This window comes from Nesoenas mayeri (assembly GCF_963082525.1).
Source record: "Nesoenas mayeri genome assembly, chromosome: 2".
NCBI classification, from domain to species: Eukaryota; Metazoa; Chordata; class Aves; order Columbiformes; family Columbidae; genus Nesoenas; species Nesoenas mayeri.
Window position 1 is genome coordinate 110,553,816 of NC_137543.1, and position 18,780 is coordinate 110,572,595.

General features: G+C 40.3%; 1 protein-coding gene across 1 annotated transcript in view; it reads left to right on the plus strand.

Annotated features, from left to right (window-relative positions):
• Positions 1-18,780, plus strand: part of SUGCT (succinyl-CoA:glutarate-CoA transferase) — a gene marked incomplete at both ends in the record, with an annotated part of 360,317 nt that overhangs the window by 125,747 nt on the left and 215,790 nt on the right. Inside the window, one exon of the mRNA XM_080338492.1 lies at positions 4,324-4,421. Within this exon, the coding sequence (XP_080194618.1) occupies positions 4,324-4,421 (98 nt within the window). The remainder of the gene's footprint in view (positions 1-4,323; positions 4,422-18,780) is intronic.

Consider the following 18,780-nt stretch of genomic DNA (forward strand, 5'->3'; position numbering starts at 1 on the left):
TTGTATTTTCAGTATTTTGAACTGAAGGTACTCTGGCAACTCTGTTTTCACGTAGAATAGCTTGGAAATATAATAGATTTGGTTTTTTCACATACCCTTTTCCTGTTGTTTTAATGCCTGGAATTGCTTTTCCCTGGACAGTGAATGCTTTTTAAAGAGAAGGAACAGTTGTAGGGAAACAAATGCTCTTAAGTGTAGCAACATTCCAAACAAAACACCCCAGTAACATGTAAGCTGGGACAAGAGAAGTTTTGCATATAGCATTAGACAACATTTTTAAACATGAGAGGTCTACCTTTTTCCTGCCATTATGGTTTTTCTCTGGCAACCTGGATATTTTGTCTAAATTAATCACACCGTGAATGAGCTGGCAGTCTCAGGAAACTGAGCATTATTTTCCTCCATTTGTTCATGTCAGATAGTTCAAATTTTTATGGATTTTCACAAATAATAACTCAAATACGTAGTAAGAAGGCAGTGCAGTTGTAATTCTGTCTTAGTGCATTTTGGGCTACATATCCCCACCTTGCTATCTGAAGAAGTCTGGTTTTGCTTGCTTGAATTGGCTCTCTCAATAAGTAGCCAGTTAACCTCTTCAATATTTGCTCAATGGCTTTTCTTCATACAGGTGTCCAGTCACTACAGTGTGGTCGTTATCTTAACATGAATAAAGAGTAGTGACTGAGTAAGTGTCTGCCTGCCACAACTCAGTTTTATCAAAGGCTCATTGTCTCATAAAGAAAATCTTTTCGGAAAGTCCCAGGACATAGCTGTGAATGTCTTCTTGGTGCTTTGTCACCTGAAGAATTACTTACCAAACACCAGTTATCCTGCCGTCCTTGAGTAAGGCACAGCTGAAAATCTGGCTCAGTAGGTTCTGAGAACATGGTGTGAGCTGGAAGGCACTAAAAATTCAGCCCATACATTCACCTCACTTCAGAGTACAGCTGAGAGACTTACGGTGTGATTTGTTGCTATTAATACATACTCCCTCTGTGATCAGTAGGGAGTGAAAGGTGCCCCCAGAGGATGAGGCAACATTTCTGTGAAATGTGTTACCTCAGAATATGTAGGACTAAAATTGAGGTGAATATTTGACCTACTATGCAGGCTGACGGTTTTTTGTTTCATCCTTATAAAGGTGTTCTGGTATTTCTAGAATTGAAGGTAGGATGTACAGAACATGGGAAAGTGATGATTGCTTGCACTTCAAAGGGATTAAAAAACCAGAAAACATAGTTCAAGTTTTGGGTAATGGTTAGATTTTCCCATAAACTGGTTACCGTATTTGTTTTTAAAAAGAGTGGTCTTTTTACCCTTATCGAGTTATTGTAGTTATGGATTTGGGCTGTTAAATTGCCCAGGAATGGAGCGATGTGGAAGTCAGTGGAACGCTGTGAAACCCGTTAGATGTTTGCTCAGTGCTAACTTGAGGGTGGTTTGGAGCTTAAAACACTATGAAGGGGGAGAGCCAGCAGAGGATGAGGACTTTATTACAGGAAGGCCTGTAACACCCTAGTGAACCTTTAGTAAATACAGAGACCGCTAATTCAAACATTGGAATTGCTATTAGAGAACCTTTCTGAGATGAGTTGGTGCTAAAAATACAGGCTGTATGAAAGCTGTTGCCCTGAAGACACATACTCTAGAGATGGAACAGCTGGCTCAAGCTGTAAACAATTGCAAACATTCTGCTTCAACCATATCTTTTCAGGCAAGCAGAAAGAAAAAAACTGGAATAATTCACAGTGATATTTTCGAAATCAATGACAACTAACTGTAGCTTGTTTGGGGACTTTGATAATTGCAGAAAAACTTTGCAACACTGCTGGCTGAAGTGCATTTCATAGTGGCCAAGTGTTACAAAAGCACATCCTGATGTGTGGCTGCTTTGGTCTAAATAGGAAGAGTGAGCAAGAGCCTTCAGAATGCTGAGCTTTTGTGTACAGCAAGGTCTGCTGTACACAAACAGGTTTGTGTACAAACAGGTTTGCTTATGTTAGGGGACAAAATGCTGAGAGTGTAAACTGTGCATCTTAGATCTTGAAGGAGGCCTAGAAATGGAGAACAGCAGTTTCATTCCAAGTGGTCACAGGAAAATTAAGAAAATAACATTGGCAGCGTGATGCAGAAGGATGAATGGCACATTAATGAATAGCTTCTCAAATGTGCATTTGTTAGTCACAAAAAGATTGAGAAGAACATATATAGACACGCAGCTTTACAACAGATGGACATAGAGTTAAAGCTAAAGTCAGGAACGTTAATTAAAACAGTAGAGTGAGCAACTCCATATGATCATTTTTTTCATATCACTCATCAAATAGAACCATAGTTTTCTGATTAATTTCTTGGATTTTTAAGCTCTCATATTTATTCACTATCATTTACTTTGAACAACCTTGCGTGATTTTTTTCACTAAAGCAATGTTTTTAACTCCAAAATAGCAGTATTAAAAAGAGGAGATAATTTTAAGGGGGTACCAATATTATTGTTAAACTTTCAGATAGGAAAAGAAGAACATTTTCTGAAGGTAGATTATGATATGTTATATTCATAAACTAGATTGCGTAAACATAGAAGGGAAAGAAAATATGTTGTGAATTAAGTGTTGAGGGAAGATGCTAGACTGATGTTTTATGTTACCTTGCAGATAAGAATCTGCAGCAAAGTTATGTAATACAGTCATTGTTATAACACGACTTACCGATTCCTTTGTTTTTATGCTTAGTTTTGTCACTCTAGGTGACAACTTCCTCAAAGGTGACCGTCTCTTTTGAATACCTAAATATCTGTTGAAAGAATATCTGATTAGCTGATGGTTTTAAGTCATCAACCGCTATTCACTTGGAAGGGAAGCCATATCCTTATTCACTTCAGCAAAGTGGGGAGTCATTAAATTATAGTGGCCTTGGCCTGAAGCAATCTCAGAGGAATTAGTAGACTTCTAGGTTTGAAGCAGATACCAGAGAGGTCAATCTATGTACACCCACTTTTATGTGGGTGTACATAAACATATGGATTCAAGGAGTGACTGAACATGTTGATAAAACAAAAATCCATTTGGCATTGTTAAATACATAAGAAACACCTCCAGCTCAGAAATACCCTAATCCAGGGGTGTCAAACTCATTTTTACCAGCGGCCACATCAGCCTTGTTTTCGCTTTCGAAGGGCCGAATGTAATTTTAGGACTGTTTAAACGCAGGAGTAGTTACCCTAATTTTGATTAGTTGCTCTAATCTAAAGATGGCTGGAGTCTGGGTGATTATTAAGGAACTATCACATGTATTGGCCCGAGACAGGATGATGGGCTGTAGGGACGTCAGCTTTGAGTCAGTACTGTTTTTTTGTAAGCCATATTGGAAGTGACCCTTTACAAAAATGTAGCATGTTTAGAATGATTATAAGACTCATCATAAGTAAAATTGATCTTGAGTGTGTGTTAGTGAGTCTATGTGAGAATATGTGACAGTCTCTTTCTTTGCAGTCTGCTGTTCTGCCTTCCTGTGTAGCTGATGTTACTGGGATATTTTTTATTCAGTTTAAAAAGCACAACTCATTCTGGTTTTTTATGTTCTATATAAATACATTGTGGCATAAATAGATAAATTACATAGTAAGTATTGATTGTCCACACAGCTACTCTATCTCATAAATACTTCTACAAAATTCTAAGACTCATTCTCCACATTTAATTCCCTTTATAGTATAATTCACATTGTTTTTGCATGATGGTTAGATTTCTAATGTGCCAGGTGGGAGCTACATATAGAAGATATATTTCTCCTTTCTTGGAAGTTATACCACCAGTTTTCTTTATTAAATCTTTTGGAAGAAATCATGAAGAAAAACTATGACATTTCAATAGAAAAACACCATTTCATTTTTTTTGCCTTTTTGACAGAAATTACTGAAGTGGAAAGAAATATTCTTAGATGTAGCTTTTCTCAGTCTAGCATGGGAAGTACAGTCATATTTCTTATTCTGTGACATATAATTTAGCTCAGGGTAATCCCACAGATCTCTTCAACCTCATGGTAATAACTTTTAAACTTTTTAGTGTTCTACAGTAAGAACTTCTCCTAGCTAATAGTAATCAACTGAGATTTGGATCTCCAGTTCAATTTCTGTCTTTTTCTGTACTTGTTATATAACATTAACCAGGAGGCATTATATTTTCTTAATTTCCTAATCTATATTAAAAGATTAATGAGAAGTAGGAGTTTTTGGAAAGCTGTCTTAAATTGGTAATGAATTTCCTTAGCTATATAAATATCTCCTGCCAAGCATATTTCTTACTCACCTTTATTTTTACTTAGATCCTGAATTTGACTGAAGTTAGTAAGGATTCCAGATTCAAAACTAACACACTCAGAGTCCAGAACAGGAAAGAACTTATTGATATATTATCAACCCGGTAAGTTAATTAAAAGGGAAGAAATGACATTTAATCTGTTAATGCAAATAGTCACATATAAGAAGCTCTCATCATGTAAAAATTTTACTTTACTCTTTTGAGATTGCATTTGTCTTTTGTTTGGGGGCGGGGGGAGGGAGTGGTGTTGGTTGGTTTGGGTTTTTTAATGAATTGAGAATACTTACTGATGTTAAATATACTGCCTTTTGCACACAGACTGTGGTGTGGACTTGCAAGAAGCCAGACCACAGTCTTAAGTTTTCAGAAACTATTTTACACTTATTTTTAACCATTAACTTGAATTTTAGTGAAACAACCAGTGCTTTCTGCTTTCCTGGATGAATTTATCTCCTGGAAATAAGATTCTTGAGGTGTCATTTGCTTTTGCCGTGACTGGGATTTTTAAACTTTTCACTGAGAGTTGCTGTATCCAGGGGAGTTCCACTTGATACTACTCCCTCACTGCTGGTTTTGTATCATGGTACTCTGTGCCCCAAAATCTCCCTGGGCCAGTCCTTTTGAAATCAAGAGGAGAAGAGCTTAATATGCTATGTGGGAATCATCCTATTAAATACATTAATTAAAAATTATTTAAGAGAAAGCTCAGGAACCCTTTATTTGAGAGATTAAAATAGCTTATTTATCTTTGTAATTCTGTTTGAGAAGTTCTTGTTTCTGCGGAGTGCTCTTCTGTTTAATAGAGAGGTTGATAAATATATATAACATGAGAAAAAACTACCTGAACCTGGTTTCGGCAACACTTCATACTTGGGAGATGAGCAGAAGAGGCAGCTTATCTGCTGCTGCCAGTGATGCAAGAAAAGCCACACCATCGTTTTGACACTTTGGCTGTATGAGTCCTTTGTCAACAAAGGTGTAACTATTATCATCCAGAGATCTTTATTTTAAATTATTTTTAGGAGCATTAAGTCAGGTGCCTCCTCTTTTCATTTAATCCGAGAAAAGAGTTTCAGTAGTACCCCCCTGCCTGCATTTTTTGGATATTGAGAACTGGAATCACCTTGCATTAAAGACTGTAGAGAGAGTGATTTTGCCTCTTCCTGTTGCACTTTTGTTTCTGTCTTACCTGTCCATTTTCAGGTGTCCTGACCCTGATGAACACTGAAGTACCAGATGACTTGCATGTTCAAATAATTATGGCACAGCTGTTCATGATGAACTTTTGGAACTCCTCTTTTACTTGCCTTCCTATTACAAATGTAATGCAGTAGCACAGATGAACCCACTCTTCCTATGAGTTTTAAATCCTTGAAAGGGAATAGTTTTCACTTTATCTACTTCTGAGCTCTTACATTCTTGACATGTAGTCTCAGTTTCAAATGTGATTTGTGTTGACTTATTACTTAGAGATTATTTCATTTAATATGGCATTTATCTCATGCACTGTGGTACCTTATGAGAGTTCTGTTTTGCCATCCAGAGATCAATTACTTAATAGCTTGTTGCCTGTGGTTAATTTTGAATGCAGGTCGTTTTGTTTTGGTTTTCTTTTTTTTTTTAATGGGTGATATCTGAATAGTAAGATGAAGTTCAAGGAACAGTTGTTACTTGAATGAATCGCCAGAATTCTAATTTGTTTTTATATCTGTAGCTATTAGTTCATCAGATTACCTCATTGCTCTTTCAATTACTGCTTTATGTCTTTTTTGTCAGAGTTTATGTTCTGTTTTATTAGCATCATTTAGGCTGAATTTCTGTGTAATTTATATGCAAGTGCAGATGTGACTGTATATACATTTTTGGAGTAGACATTTCCAATAGTATTCTGTTATGTCATATTATTGTGAATTCATCTGGCATTCGGTTTTAAAACACTGACTATAACAAACACCTTTGGCATTCTAATGGAGGTCAAATATGTTTCCATACACATTCCATGGTAACTTTGCTTTTATTCAATAATGCACAGTTGTTTGTAAAATTATATATGGTTCATGTTGAAGTTACTTAGAGACTTAAATGAATAGTTTCTCAGTGCTGAAAAATGTCAGCCCTTGAGAAATGAAGGGAAATGACAAAATGGTAATGGCAGAATTTCACTGAAAAATACCTTAATTAAATCACTGATTGCTTGATAGTATTTCAGCTTCTAGCACATGGAAAATATAAACTTAAGGTGCATTGGTTGGAAAGAAACACCTGCAGACCCTCTAATTCACTTACTGTGTGTACACTGCTATCCACCTTGCAATGAACTTGTGGAGACATGAGCTAGAACAGCTTAAAACAGTTGTGATTTTCATGACATAGGTTCTACTACAGTCATTTTTGTGGAGATGCGCCCCTCCTTTGTGTGGTGGAAGGCAAAAAGGAACATGAAAGTCCTTTAAGGTTTTAGTCAGGCCATTCATCCATGTCTCATTTTGATGCTGTGCCAGGCAGGTTGCACACAACTTGAGGTAAAGCAGCTTTTTTCCAGTGATGTTGTAATGGAAAAAGTCAGCAAACTGGTTTGGTGTGCCAGGCTGAGCAGTAAAAGGCAGGTAAAAATTAGCATCTATGTATAGGAATCTGGTGATTCCTAAATGTTCCTTCTCTTTTGTATGTGCTTGGAAACATATATGGGAATTAAGGTCATGTAATGGAATCCTTTGAGTGTTGCTGCTGATAAGGCCAGTGAAAAGATACACAGATATGGCCTATGTCTCAGCATCTCAACAGTAATTACAGTGACTGTTTTCTCTCATGTGCTTCCAGAGTTGTGTTTCCTTCCCTTTCCCCCAACCTTTTTTTTGCTGCCATTTTCAGTTTATACATCCTTTTTGTTCCACTAAGTCATTGGTGTTTTAAGTACCATTTGTATAGCAGATACTTCAGATACTTGGTTCTCTTTGCAGTTGCTTGCATATATCACTGTTGTTGCACAGTAGACATATGCATAATTTTTTCCCAAGCTGTTGATACTGTTATAATCTTATCGAGCTGAGGTTGCACCAGGGCTTCCTTTGACCCGTTTAACCTTCCCCTTCTTACTGTCTCTTTTGAACTATTTCCAGAGGTATGACTTACCTTTTATTTTCCTGTTTTCCTAATTTTCAGACTAACTGCAATTCACGTCTAACTTTTGAGCACTTAGTAAGTGCAGAAAGAAGGATTCTTATCCATCTCCTCTTAAGGAAAAGGATTTCCCAGGTTTTGTTTAGGAATAGAATGAGATGTTCAGACATACTCAAAGGGCCAGGAACTCCAAGTCTGAAGCATTTAATTTGCTGCATGTGTGGAGCTGAAATTTTTAAAAATATCTTAACTCTGAATACCAAGGAGACAGTCGATGCTTTTCATTTGTTACGGTAAATGTTAACCAACTGAGACTCTTGGGCCACAGTTTTATTCTAGATGTGTGCACAAAGGAAACATTGGTACAATCGGTCAGTGTTAAGGAATGCTGTTTTTTTTAAAAAAAGGCTGTATCTTGGGAATTCTTGACTCAAATGACCTCTAATCTAGATCAACAGTTCTACTCAGCACCTGCAGTAACCGTGCCAGATTTCAAGGCAGTCAGATAAGCATGGGGATTATATAGCACTTAGAAGACATTGACCTTTAAACAGAAGACATTTCAGAAAGGTGTGAAATGACCTATTCATCACAGGATGACCTGAGCTGAGTGAGAATACAAGATGGAGATGAATATGGCTTGAGACATAAATGTAGCTTGAAACGACAGCTCTGAGAGGTGTGAATTGCTCCATTCATTTCAGAAGAATTTTCTCATCCTCTCTCTTCCCTGACAGAAATGAAGAGTGAAGCACATCTGTCCTTAGCTCTTCACCCCAGCTTGCTGTCTGCTTACAACATCTCAACTTCCTCTACAGGGTACACTTGAAAGAGAGAAGGAGAGAGCAGGTGGGGGAGAATAAATTCACATATCCACAGAGATTTTCAGATCTCAATAAAAGGCCCCGGAAGGTAGACCACTCTGGAGTGATACGGTGCTTCTGGGAGATCCAGCCCGCACAGTGATTCAAGAGGAGGGAATTACAGAAATCAGTCTCAGACATCTTGATGGGGGGAGTGTTTTTCATTTCCATCTTCTATGGGGAAATGAGTCCAGTGCTGCAAGGCCCACTGAGTTGTAGGATATACACTGGGAAGAAGAATATAGGCCTATGGGATATTTTGTACATGCTTTGTTACTGGTGATGTTATCCCTTTCCCATCTCGGGTCTTCTTCCTGCTATGCTCCTTTTTTCCCTGTCTCCGTCACCTTCCTGCACTTCCTACAGCTCTCCCAGCTTCTTATTCCCTCTTTCTCCTCCCACTGCTGACATTTGCAGGTCTACTGTGTTTGCTTTACAAAAAAAAAAAGGAGTTTCATTCCATTCTGCATCTTCCTTTTTATTTAGGTGACATTTTCCCCAGACGACAACAAAAGAGAACTCTGACAAAGGCAAATTGCCTCTGAATGCCTTCCTTTCTTGGGTGTGTGCCAAGAGTCAAATTTAAAATGACCCTACCTGGGTGGAGGTCAGGTTCAATGGCCACTACAGAGGCCCCTGAGACTCCCAGCTCATGTGAGAACTGACAGACTACAGAGCTCTCTGGCTTTTATACTTCCAGTAGAAACCTCGGGTTTCTGAGTTACATGTACATCTGTCCACAAGAACCAAGTTTTAATTGTTGCTCCGTTTCCCCCCACCTCCCTTCCACTTTTACTGCTGCTTCCTCTGGAACAGAATAGTACCACGCACAATGTGGATTATTCTGTATATGTGTATATATACACACACGTGTGTATATGTGCATACATATGTCAAGACATACATATATAGTGTGTGCATGTAATTGGAGATGCATCTGTGCAAAAGCTGATATAATGCCAATTTTAAGAGAAGCTGCTTTGGGGAAGGGAGCTTAATCTGTTGACCTCTGTCTTCAGATTACTCCAGAAATCAAATGTTAATGCTACCCTGCACCTCAGTAATGTAGACAAATTTGAAGACACTGCAGATAAACGTGTAATCCAAGGTACTTCAGGGCAAATAAGCTGTAAATGTAACGGAGCATACAGGGTTGTGTAAGTGCAAGAGGAAGTGGAATAGCAGACTTTTAACTGAAGCAGCTCGCATAATGAAAACCACAGAAATTCATCATGATCAGTGCTCCTGCAGCTATAGTTAAATTATTACAGACTTAAAATCAGAAGTGTTAGGGCTGGAAATGATTCAGAGTAGAACTTCTATTCCTAGCACTTATATTTTAAAGTCCATATTCCTGACTGTTCACCACAGCTGCATGTTGTATATGTAAGTGTGAGGGGGGGAAAAGGAACCAACAGGAAGGCAGCACAGATGAACCTGATCCTCAGTTAATGAGATGTTTGCTAAATTGTTGCCACCTACTAACAGAAGTGGAGGGTACCTAAAGGGGAAAGTGTATTGTAAAATGTTTAATTTGCCAAATGAGAAGCACTGTTAAATTCCTACTTGTTGAGACACACCTAGCCTCTGTAAATTGCCTTCCCCATTGCCACCATTTCTTCTTCTAAGCCATGAATCTTGCAGACTGAGATTACTGCTGGTAACATGACAGGAATGAGCCTCTGGTTGTTTGCTGCTTCAGCAGGACAGGTCTGTGAAGTTGGAAGGATGATTAACTTCAGTGTGGCACAGCTGGTGAGGTTTACTTTCCCCAGCCATTTACTTCTCTATCACTGCATAAGTGGTTGAGCTGCGTGGACATCAGCTGCCAGACTGACACAGTTTGCTTTAAGATGCTTTGTTCTACATTTATATTAGCTTCATGTTGACTTCTATGTGTGCAACTAAGAGAGATCCAAAATGTCTCAAACATCTGATTTTTGGATGGGGTAAGCTAAAGTGAATTTTCTGTGTTCTTTTCTTGCTATTTAATAAGCCTCTAAGTATTTTCATATGTAAGTGTGAAGTTTCAGATCCTGAAAAGGCACTTGCTCTCTTTATTGTTTTTTTCTGATGGCATATGTTACTAGCTACAACACTGCTGAAATCAAGGGAGATCTTTTCATTGATTTTTTGAGTGAGCTTTTTGACCTGGCCCTTGTTAGCTCTTTACTCCTCTTGAATAGTTAAAAGAAGAACAGCAACAAAGTCAATACAGGCTTCCATTATTCTTAATGTGCTTTTACTGGTGTGTTTACCTAGCTGATTTTCAGCTAATTTGTGCTTCCTTTGTTGTAACTGTAGAAGCTACAGTCCTTTTGCTTACTTGAGAAAAAGAGAAGAAGATTTGGGAAAAGGAGTACTTTTCTGGTGTGTATAGTCTAATGTTATCTGAATCCAAGAAGAACTAATTCTGGGACACGCTGGATTTTGGTACTCAGGAGCCATAAAAACCACTTTTTACAGTGTTGATATGTTTCTCTCTCTCTCATGCTGTTCTTTAAAAGTCATAAATGATTTTAAAACAGCATGCAAAACTTCATAAAGGAACATTCATCTCTAGCACAACTTCAGCACATAATGGCGAAAGTTTATTCATTTTTCTATTATAAACTGGTGACGTTTATATTTAAAGAATGCAGAAATTTAAAACACGTTTCAGGGTGGATTTGTGATACCTACACGTGTCTGGACTGTGCTATATATAGCTACCATTTTGCCATATGTGACATCTTTCCAAGGAATTGACATATACATCAGCAGAACATGTCAGTACAATCTTGGTGATCCCAAAGACTTTAAGGGTGTGTTGTGGTTTGCTGAGGGATTAATCAGTAATCAGGAAGAGACTAACACAGAGATGCTTACAGACTATTGAGTAAATACTATCGTATTCATTTTGAAAACTCTAATTGTATATTTACTCTACACTAAGGGATAATGATGCATTATTTGAGTTTTCAAAATAATTTTTTTATATTACTTTTATTTTATATAGTGTCTTCCATAGAAGCTACCATAAGAAACTGTACAAACTATTTTACTGAGTTAACTGTCTTTAAAGAGATGATTAGTAGCAAAGAGTGGAAATACTGTAGATATTTGAAGGTGAATAGTCTGTTGATAGAACAATCTGACGCAAAAACCATAATGCAAACTGGGTTGTGCTAGAAAACACGAGAAAGCTATTATGGACTTCAGCAAGAACAGAGAAGGTTTTTGTGATTGACCACATGTAAAAAGCTGTTACTAATCCTAGATGTTGCTGTTCCATCTGCATTTGGTAGCTGTCCAAATAAATTCGCTGAATTAATTGCCATAAGCTTCCTATAGAAAAGAGCAATATTTTGCTTCAGTAGTTCTTCTAAATTTAGTTTGTGTGGAATTGGATGGTGTTATCCATTAGAGAAATATGGATGCCCTTCCATGTAGGATGTAGCAATGATTGAAGGTTTGCTAGGAAACATGGAAAATGGAATAACTGCAAGGAATGCACACAAAGTGGATTAATTAATGCTTTTCAAGTCTTCATTGAAAGACAGAATACTTACTAAAAAGGAAACAAAGTTTATGTGAATAATTAACAGGATAAGAAACTTACTGCATTTTAAGAGAACTAAGGTATGTTTCTGTAACTCATTAAAACCATTTCATCCAACTTGTGCGAGTCAAGCAGACACTTTTTTGGTTTTTTTTGCAGTTAATGATCCATTCTCCCTTTTTAAATTATAATTCATTAGAAAGCAGAAGAGGTTCAGCCCTTTTTGTTTGACATTTAATTTCTGGAGGCTATTTCTCGTATTGTGCTGTAATGTTTTTGATTGATTTGTTGAGTGTACAGTTTAAATGTAGTTTTTAATTTAGTGGTGTCTGCTAGATTTACAAATTGAGGAAAAATTAATTAGTTGGATTTCTTTCCATGAAATAAAATTTCATTTAGTTCGGCTCATGCTACGCTTTCTAGCCTTAAAATATTTTAAAGTATGAGTTACCTTTAATGTTAAACGTTTTGGAATCTGATGCCTCATTTCAGTATTGCAACTTCAATAGCTTCCTGAGTGCTGTGTAATTCAGTGGAGAGGAGGCTTAGAGTACTGCTTAAAATGCAAATAAGACAGCCTGGAGGCTACTACTGCTTTAATGAAGTTGACCTTAGTACAGGCTTTGCAGTAAAGGTCCCAGCAATGGGCTTGCTCTTCATTGGGGCACCTACCCTATTATCAGAAGTGTTTTCAGAAAGAGCCTGCATTCGGGCTTCCTACCACAGACTAATACAGTAAAAAGTAAATTCTTTTGAACTTCTAAAATAACGATAATAATTGTAGAAAGCTAAGCTACAGATTTAAAATGAATCTACAAATAGTACATAATTGAAAGGCCATTTATGTGATTATATGTGTAGCAGAGGGAACATTTTAGAGGCAAAATGTACTGGTGGAAATACATGAAACCGTAGTATGAATCGCATGGTTGACTCTCATGCGGTCTCTGAGTATCACTGAGGCTTCATACACAGATAAAGATTCATTTTCTAGTGTAACGCTTCAGAGTTCAGATGCTGCACAGACTTAGGTATTTTTTTACTCACTTAGGTTAGGAAGGTGGACCACTGGTTAGTCTTCTATGTGTTTCCATCAGTGATCTTATTTACATATGTACGTAAAAATTACTTTATCTCAGGGAAAGATGGCAGATGGCGTAAATTTTTCAGTTAGGAAATGAAATTGTATACTAAGTAGAGTATTGTAGACTATGCACTGGTGCGGCCTCACCTGGGGCACTGTGTGCAGTTCTGGGCAGCATAGGATGAAAAGGATATAAAGCTGCTGGAGAGTGTCCAGAAGAGGGCTACGATGTTGGTGAAGGGTTTGGAGAGGAAGCCATATGAGGAATGGCTAAAGTCACTTGGCTTGTTCAGCCTGGAGAAGAGGAAACTGAGGAGAGACCTCATGGCGGCTACAGTTTCCTCACAAGGGGAGGAGAAGGGGCAGGCGCTTCTCTTCAGTGACAGAACCTGAGGGAATGGCAGGAAGATGTGCCAGGGGAGGTTGAGGTTGGACATTAGGAGAAGCTTCTTCCCCCAGAGGGTGGTGGAGCAGTGGAACAGGCTCCCCAGGGAGGTGTCACAGCCCCAAGCCTGACAGTGTTCAAGAAGAGACTGGACAATGCACTCAGGCATGTGGTGTGAATTTTGGGGTTCTCCTATGCAGGGCCAGGAGTTGGACTCAGTCTTTGTGGGTCCCTGCCAACTCAGGGCCTTCGATGATTCTGTGAAGCCAATTTCTATGTATTTATGTGTAAGTTAAGCCAGAAGTTTTATGGGAATAGGTTTTCAATAGGTCTCTGACATGATCTGATGATGTTTTTGTTTTTCCTGTTTCATTTTAATGTTTTTACACAGCAGTGTATTGCCCTGGCTTGTTGCTGCCCATCTCCAATTGCTGTTGCTGCTGTTTAAATATTTGAAATGGCAGTTGATTCCATGACTTGGATGCGTCCCGAGGAGGGCAGCAAAGCTGGGGAAGGGGCTGGAAGGCATGTCCTGTGGGGAGCAGCTGAGGACCCTGGGTCTGTCTGCTTTGGAGAGAAGGAGGCGGAGGAGCAACATCAGTGCTGTCTCCAGGTTCCTGAGGAGGGGAAGTGGAGAGGGAGGTGCTGAGCTCTTCTGCCTGGTGCCCAGTGCCAGGAAGCATGGGAATGGCTCTCAGCTGTGTCCATCAGGGGAGGTTCAGGCTTGACATGAGGAAACATTTCTTTGCTGAGAGCTGGTCAAACCCTGGAAGAGTCTTCCTGGAGAGATTGTCGATGCCCCACGTCTGTCAGTGCTGAAGAGGCATTTGGGCAACATCCTTAGTACCATGCTTTAACTTCTGGTGAGTGCTGAAGCAGTCAGGCACTTGGACTAGGTGATGGCTACAGGGCCTTTCCACCTGAACTGTTCTATTCTATCCCATTCTTCTTCCTATCTCCTGCTTTCCCAGAAGTGGATGCTGAGGAATTCTGTGGTGACATTTCAGTGCAGAAGGCACTGAATACCCATAACCATATCCCAGCACAGGCATTGCCTCTGTCCCGTTGTGGGAAGGAGGCACGTACCTTGTGGTTGGGTGAGAGCTGGGAATCGTCTCAAGGTAGTTGGACCATCTGTACAAAGTGGCAAAAAGCAAGTATGAAGTACAGTTTTTGAAACTCTTCTCTGTTTGTCTGGTTGAGTTGGGTTTCCACAGGGTGGCAAAACCTCATAGCTCTGACACTAGTGAGGCTCAGAGATCAAGCCCTCATTCTGAAGCAGGCCATGCTCCTCACCTAAGGGCTTGTGAATCTTTCTGAGGTGAACAATACTTCCTCATTTCCCGTGGATTCTTTTTTCCTTCTTGTACTCATTTTTAGAACTACCCTATCAGTTTTTCATGAAAAAAACATGCTAAAACAGAAGAGCCTGAGAACAACAGTACTCTAATAGAGAGAAGGTCCATAGGGGTGCTCCGAGGCCTCAGTGTCTGGGACCGGGCTCCCCTGGGACCCCCGCCCACCGCCAGCGTCTCCTGCCAAGGGCCCAGGGGACGTGTCTCAGCTCAGCCTGGGGCCTTGGGTCCCTGCCTGAGCCGTGTTGTAGGTGTGTGTGCCCGTCCCGTCTCTGCCTCTGTCCCTTGCTGGGCCTGGGCCCTGCCCTGCAGAGAGCGGCTCTCCTGGATGGAGCCCTCAGGGCTCTGTAAGACGTTGTCATGCAGAACTCAAGGCACAACACAGCATAACTATTATATTCTTTTCTGTTCTATCCTATGTATTGTATTCTATTCCATGTGCTCACCATGAGTCAAGTAAGGATGGGAATATTATTTACATGAAATGCCAGGGGGTTTTCAGCTCAGAAACGCTTTCAAGTGCACAGAACACAAAGAATACGAGTGGAAACAGGATTTTATTTTATTATATTTTAGATTATTCTATGTCATTTACTGACTCTGTTTACAGAGCCAACGCTCATGAGCATTAACACAATGCCCATGTTTAGCCAGGAGCAGGCTGATACTTTCTTCAGTTTAGCTTGAAGAAACATCCCTTGCAGGCTGGCAAAGGCAAGTTACAGAACTCAAGAACAGCAGCAGAAATATAGGCCAAGCTGTCCCTGTGTCCTGAAGAGGGAGAATGTGAGGAACGAGGACCAGGACAGAGCACACACAAAAGAAGAAGATGAGGAAGGAGCAGAGGAAGATGAGGAAGAAGAAGAAAAAGAAGAAGAAGAAGATAAGGAAGAAGAAGTGCTGTGAAGTATTTTCCAAGTATGGCATATAGTGATGACAAGCAGAATTTTTCCCCTTTGAAAACTTTCTCGGTTCCTATGCTACTTGGCTGGGGCTGCATGAAGAGCGCTCTTGTTCCTGCGCGGTGCTTGTGTTGCATGCAGGGAGAGCTGAAAAGTGGTGCAGATGGTGCAGCAAGCTGGGAGCCCTTCCAAGCACAAGCTGTTTTGCAGCAGCCAGAACCCCTGGAGAAATGGAATCCAGGGAAGAGAAGAGCTGGCTCCTGCTGCAAAGTTGCTCTGGGCAAGAAAGCCCGAGAGAGCCCGGGGCTGTGCTGAGTGCTACGGAGGACAAGAAGGAATTCCTAGGAGAACACTTGGGACCCACCCTGGGACTCCAAGAAGCTTCCTCCTCCCGGCTGCAGGGCACGAGAGGCCGTCTTCCTGGCGCTTGGGCAGCAGGCAGGAACCGAGCCAAAAGGGCCCAGAGGAGCTCTGCAAAGTGGTCATGCTCAATGCTGCAGAGGAAGGCAAAAAACCCCCGGGGACCAGGGCCAATCTGCCCCGGGGGAAAATTCCTTCCTGACCCCAAAGCTGGCGATCGGCTGTTCCCTGAGCATGTGAGCCAGACCTGGCTCCTTGTCCCATAGGCCGGTCATGCCTCCCAGGAGCTGCCCAAGCCCTATGATCACTAAACCGGGAGTCATCTCATGGGCTTCTGAGAGTGCCCAGATGCCTCTGGCCAGACTGAACTTGAGGGCAAGAATCCTTCCTGTGCCTGTCAGGATGTGAGGGGCTGCTCCAAAGCGCTGGCACCCCTGGCAACGTCTGTGTGTCCTATTGCTTACCACTGCTGCCCCTGGCTCTGCAGGGGATGAAGACAGCGAGCTCCGCAGTGCTCCTCCAGAAGTCATTCCCTCGGTCTTACCATTTCTGTCCAGCTGAAAAGACCTGATAGCCTTGGGCACTTGTAGGGGTTGGTGGTTCTTCTGATCTCCTGAGGGGTATGCATCTGTTCGCTGAACAGCGAAGTACGATTTCTATCCATCAGGTGCACTTTGAGCTTAATCCTTTGCCATTCCGATTGTTTGTAGGCGGTTTGTAGGTTTTTTGAAGATTTGTGATTCGAGGTGGTTTGTTTAGGGTTTCTTGTTTCAGGCTTGTTTGGTTGGGGTTGGTTGTTTCAGGTTGTTTAGTTGGGGGTGGTTGGTGGAAGCTATTTTGGTTTAGCTTTGATGTTGTTTGTTCTAGGCTGGCTTAGGTCATTTGGTTTAGGTTGGTTGAGGCTGGTTGGTTGGTTGAGGTTGGTTGTCTGGCTGAGCCTGGTTGTTTAGAGCTTGTTGTTTTGGTTGCTTTTTTACACCGAATGAGGTTCTAATTAGGTTGTTGGTAGATTCTTTCTTTCTACCTTGTTTGAAGCTTGTTGTTTTGGAGGTTGCTTTAAGTTGGTTGCTTTGGCTGGGTTTACATTAGTTCTTTACTTTAGTTGTTTTATGATTAATTTTTGTGGTTGGTTGTTTGATTCTGGATGAGGTTGTGTCAAGGTTATTTGTAGGTTCTTCTTAGGTTGTGTGTTTGCAAGGCATTTAAACCTTGTTGGTTTAGGCTGTTGGAGGTTGGTTGAGTTTGGTATAGGTTGGTGGTCTAACCTTACTTGTTTTAGGTTTCTGTTTTAGCTTGGTTTGGCTTGGTTATTTCAAGTTGGCCGTTGTAGGTTGTTTGATGTAATTTTGTGAAGGTTGATTTGTGTTGTTTGTTTGAGGTGGGTTGGTTTTCCTTGTTTCTGTTAGGCTGTTTGGTTGATGTTTTTTCAGAGAGGTTTTTTGGGGTAGGTTGTCTTAGTCTGGTTTAGAATTTTGGTTGAGGTATCTTGGTTCAGGGTGGGTGTTTAGGCGGTTTTAGTTTTTTTGAGGGAAGTTGTTTTGAGTGAGGGTGTTTGTTAGAGGCTGTTTCTTGGAGGCTGTTTAAGGCTGGTTCTTTGAGTTTGGTTCTTTTAGGTGAGATGTTTGAAGCTCTTTTTCCAGGTTGGGTTTTTTTTTGGTTAGTTTTAGGTTTGTTAAGGTCATTTGGTTGAGCTTCTTTTCTTTAGTGTGGTTTAAGTCACTGGATTAAGGTTAGTTAGATTATTTGAGGTTGGATGTTTTAGAAGGAGGTTTGCTTTATGTCATTTGGTTGGGTGTGTTTCTGTTGAGCTAGGTGTAGGTTGGTTGGATGAGGTTGTTTGAGTTGTTTTTAAGTCAGTTGGTTCGAGTTGGTTGCTTTAGCTGAGTTTCTGTTAGTTGTTTGAGGGTGTTCTTTTGAGTCTGGTTGTTTGAGGCAGGGCGTTTGCAGGTTGTCTCTTTGTAGGCCATTGAAGCTTGGTGGTTGTGGGATTGTTGACGTTGGGTTTTGGTTGGTTGTCTTATGCTGCTGGATTTAGGTTTGTTGGTTTAGCTTGCTTGAGGTTGGTGAATTGGTGGCTTGAGGTTGTTTGGTGTGATTTTAAGGCTGAGTTCTATTGTTTGGTTTCGGTGTTTGGTACTTCTTGTTTTCATGAGGCTGTTTGGTGGATGTTGTTTCAGGAAGGTTCTTGAGGGTTGGCAACTAGAGTTTGGTTAAGGTTTTTGATCTAGGTGTCTTCTTTCAGGTTGTTTAGCTTGGCTTGGGTGGTTTGAGGCTGGTTGGCTGAGGCTGGTTGCTTGAGATTTGTTGGTTGGTTGGGTTTGGTTGTTTAGAGTTGGTTGGGTTTGGTTGTCTTTTTTTACCCTTGATGAGGTTCTGTGTAGTTCTTTGTAGCTTGTTTCTATCTTCTATGTTCCTGCCTTCTTTTTTGTGTAGCTTGTTTGTTTTACCTTGTTTTTTTGAATCTTGTTTGTTTGAATGTTGGTTTAAGTTGGTTGTTTTCACTCTGTTTCCATGAGTTGCTTTAGGGTTGATCTGTGCGGTTGGTTGTTTGATGCTGTGTGAGGTTGCGTCTAGGTTATTTCTAGGTTCTTTGTAGGTTTTGTAAGGCACTTCAACCTTGTTGGTTTAGGTTGTTTTAAGGTTGTTTGAGTTTGGTAGAGGTTGGTGGTCTTAAATTACTTGGTTTAGGTTTCTATTTTAGCTTGGTTTAGGTTGTTTGATGTAATTTTGTGAAGGTTGATTTGTGTTGTTTGTTTGAGGTGGGTTGGTTTTCCTCGTTTCTGTAAGGCTGTTTGGTTGATGTTTTTTTCAGAGAGGTTTTTTGGGGTAGGTTGTCTTAGTCTGGTTTAGA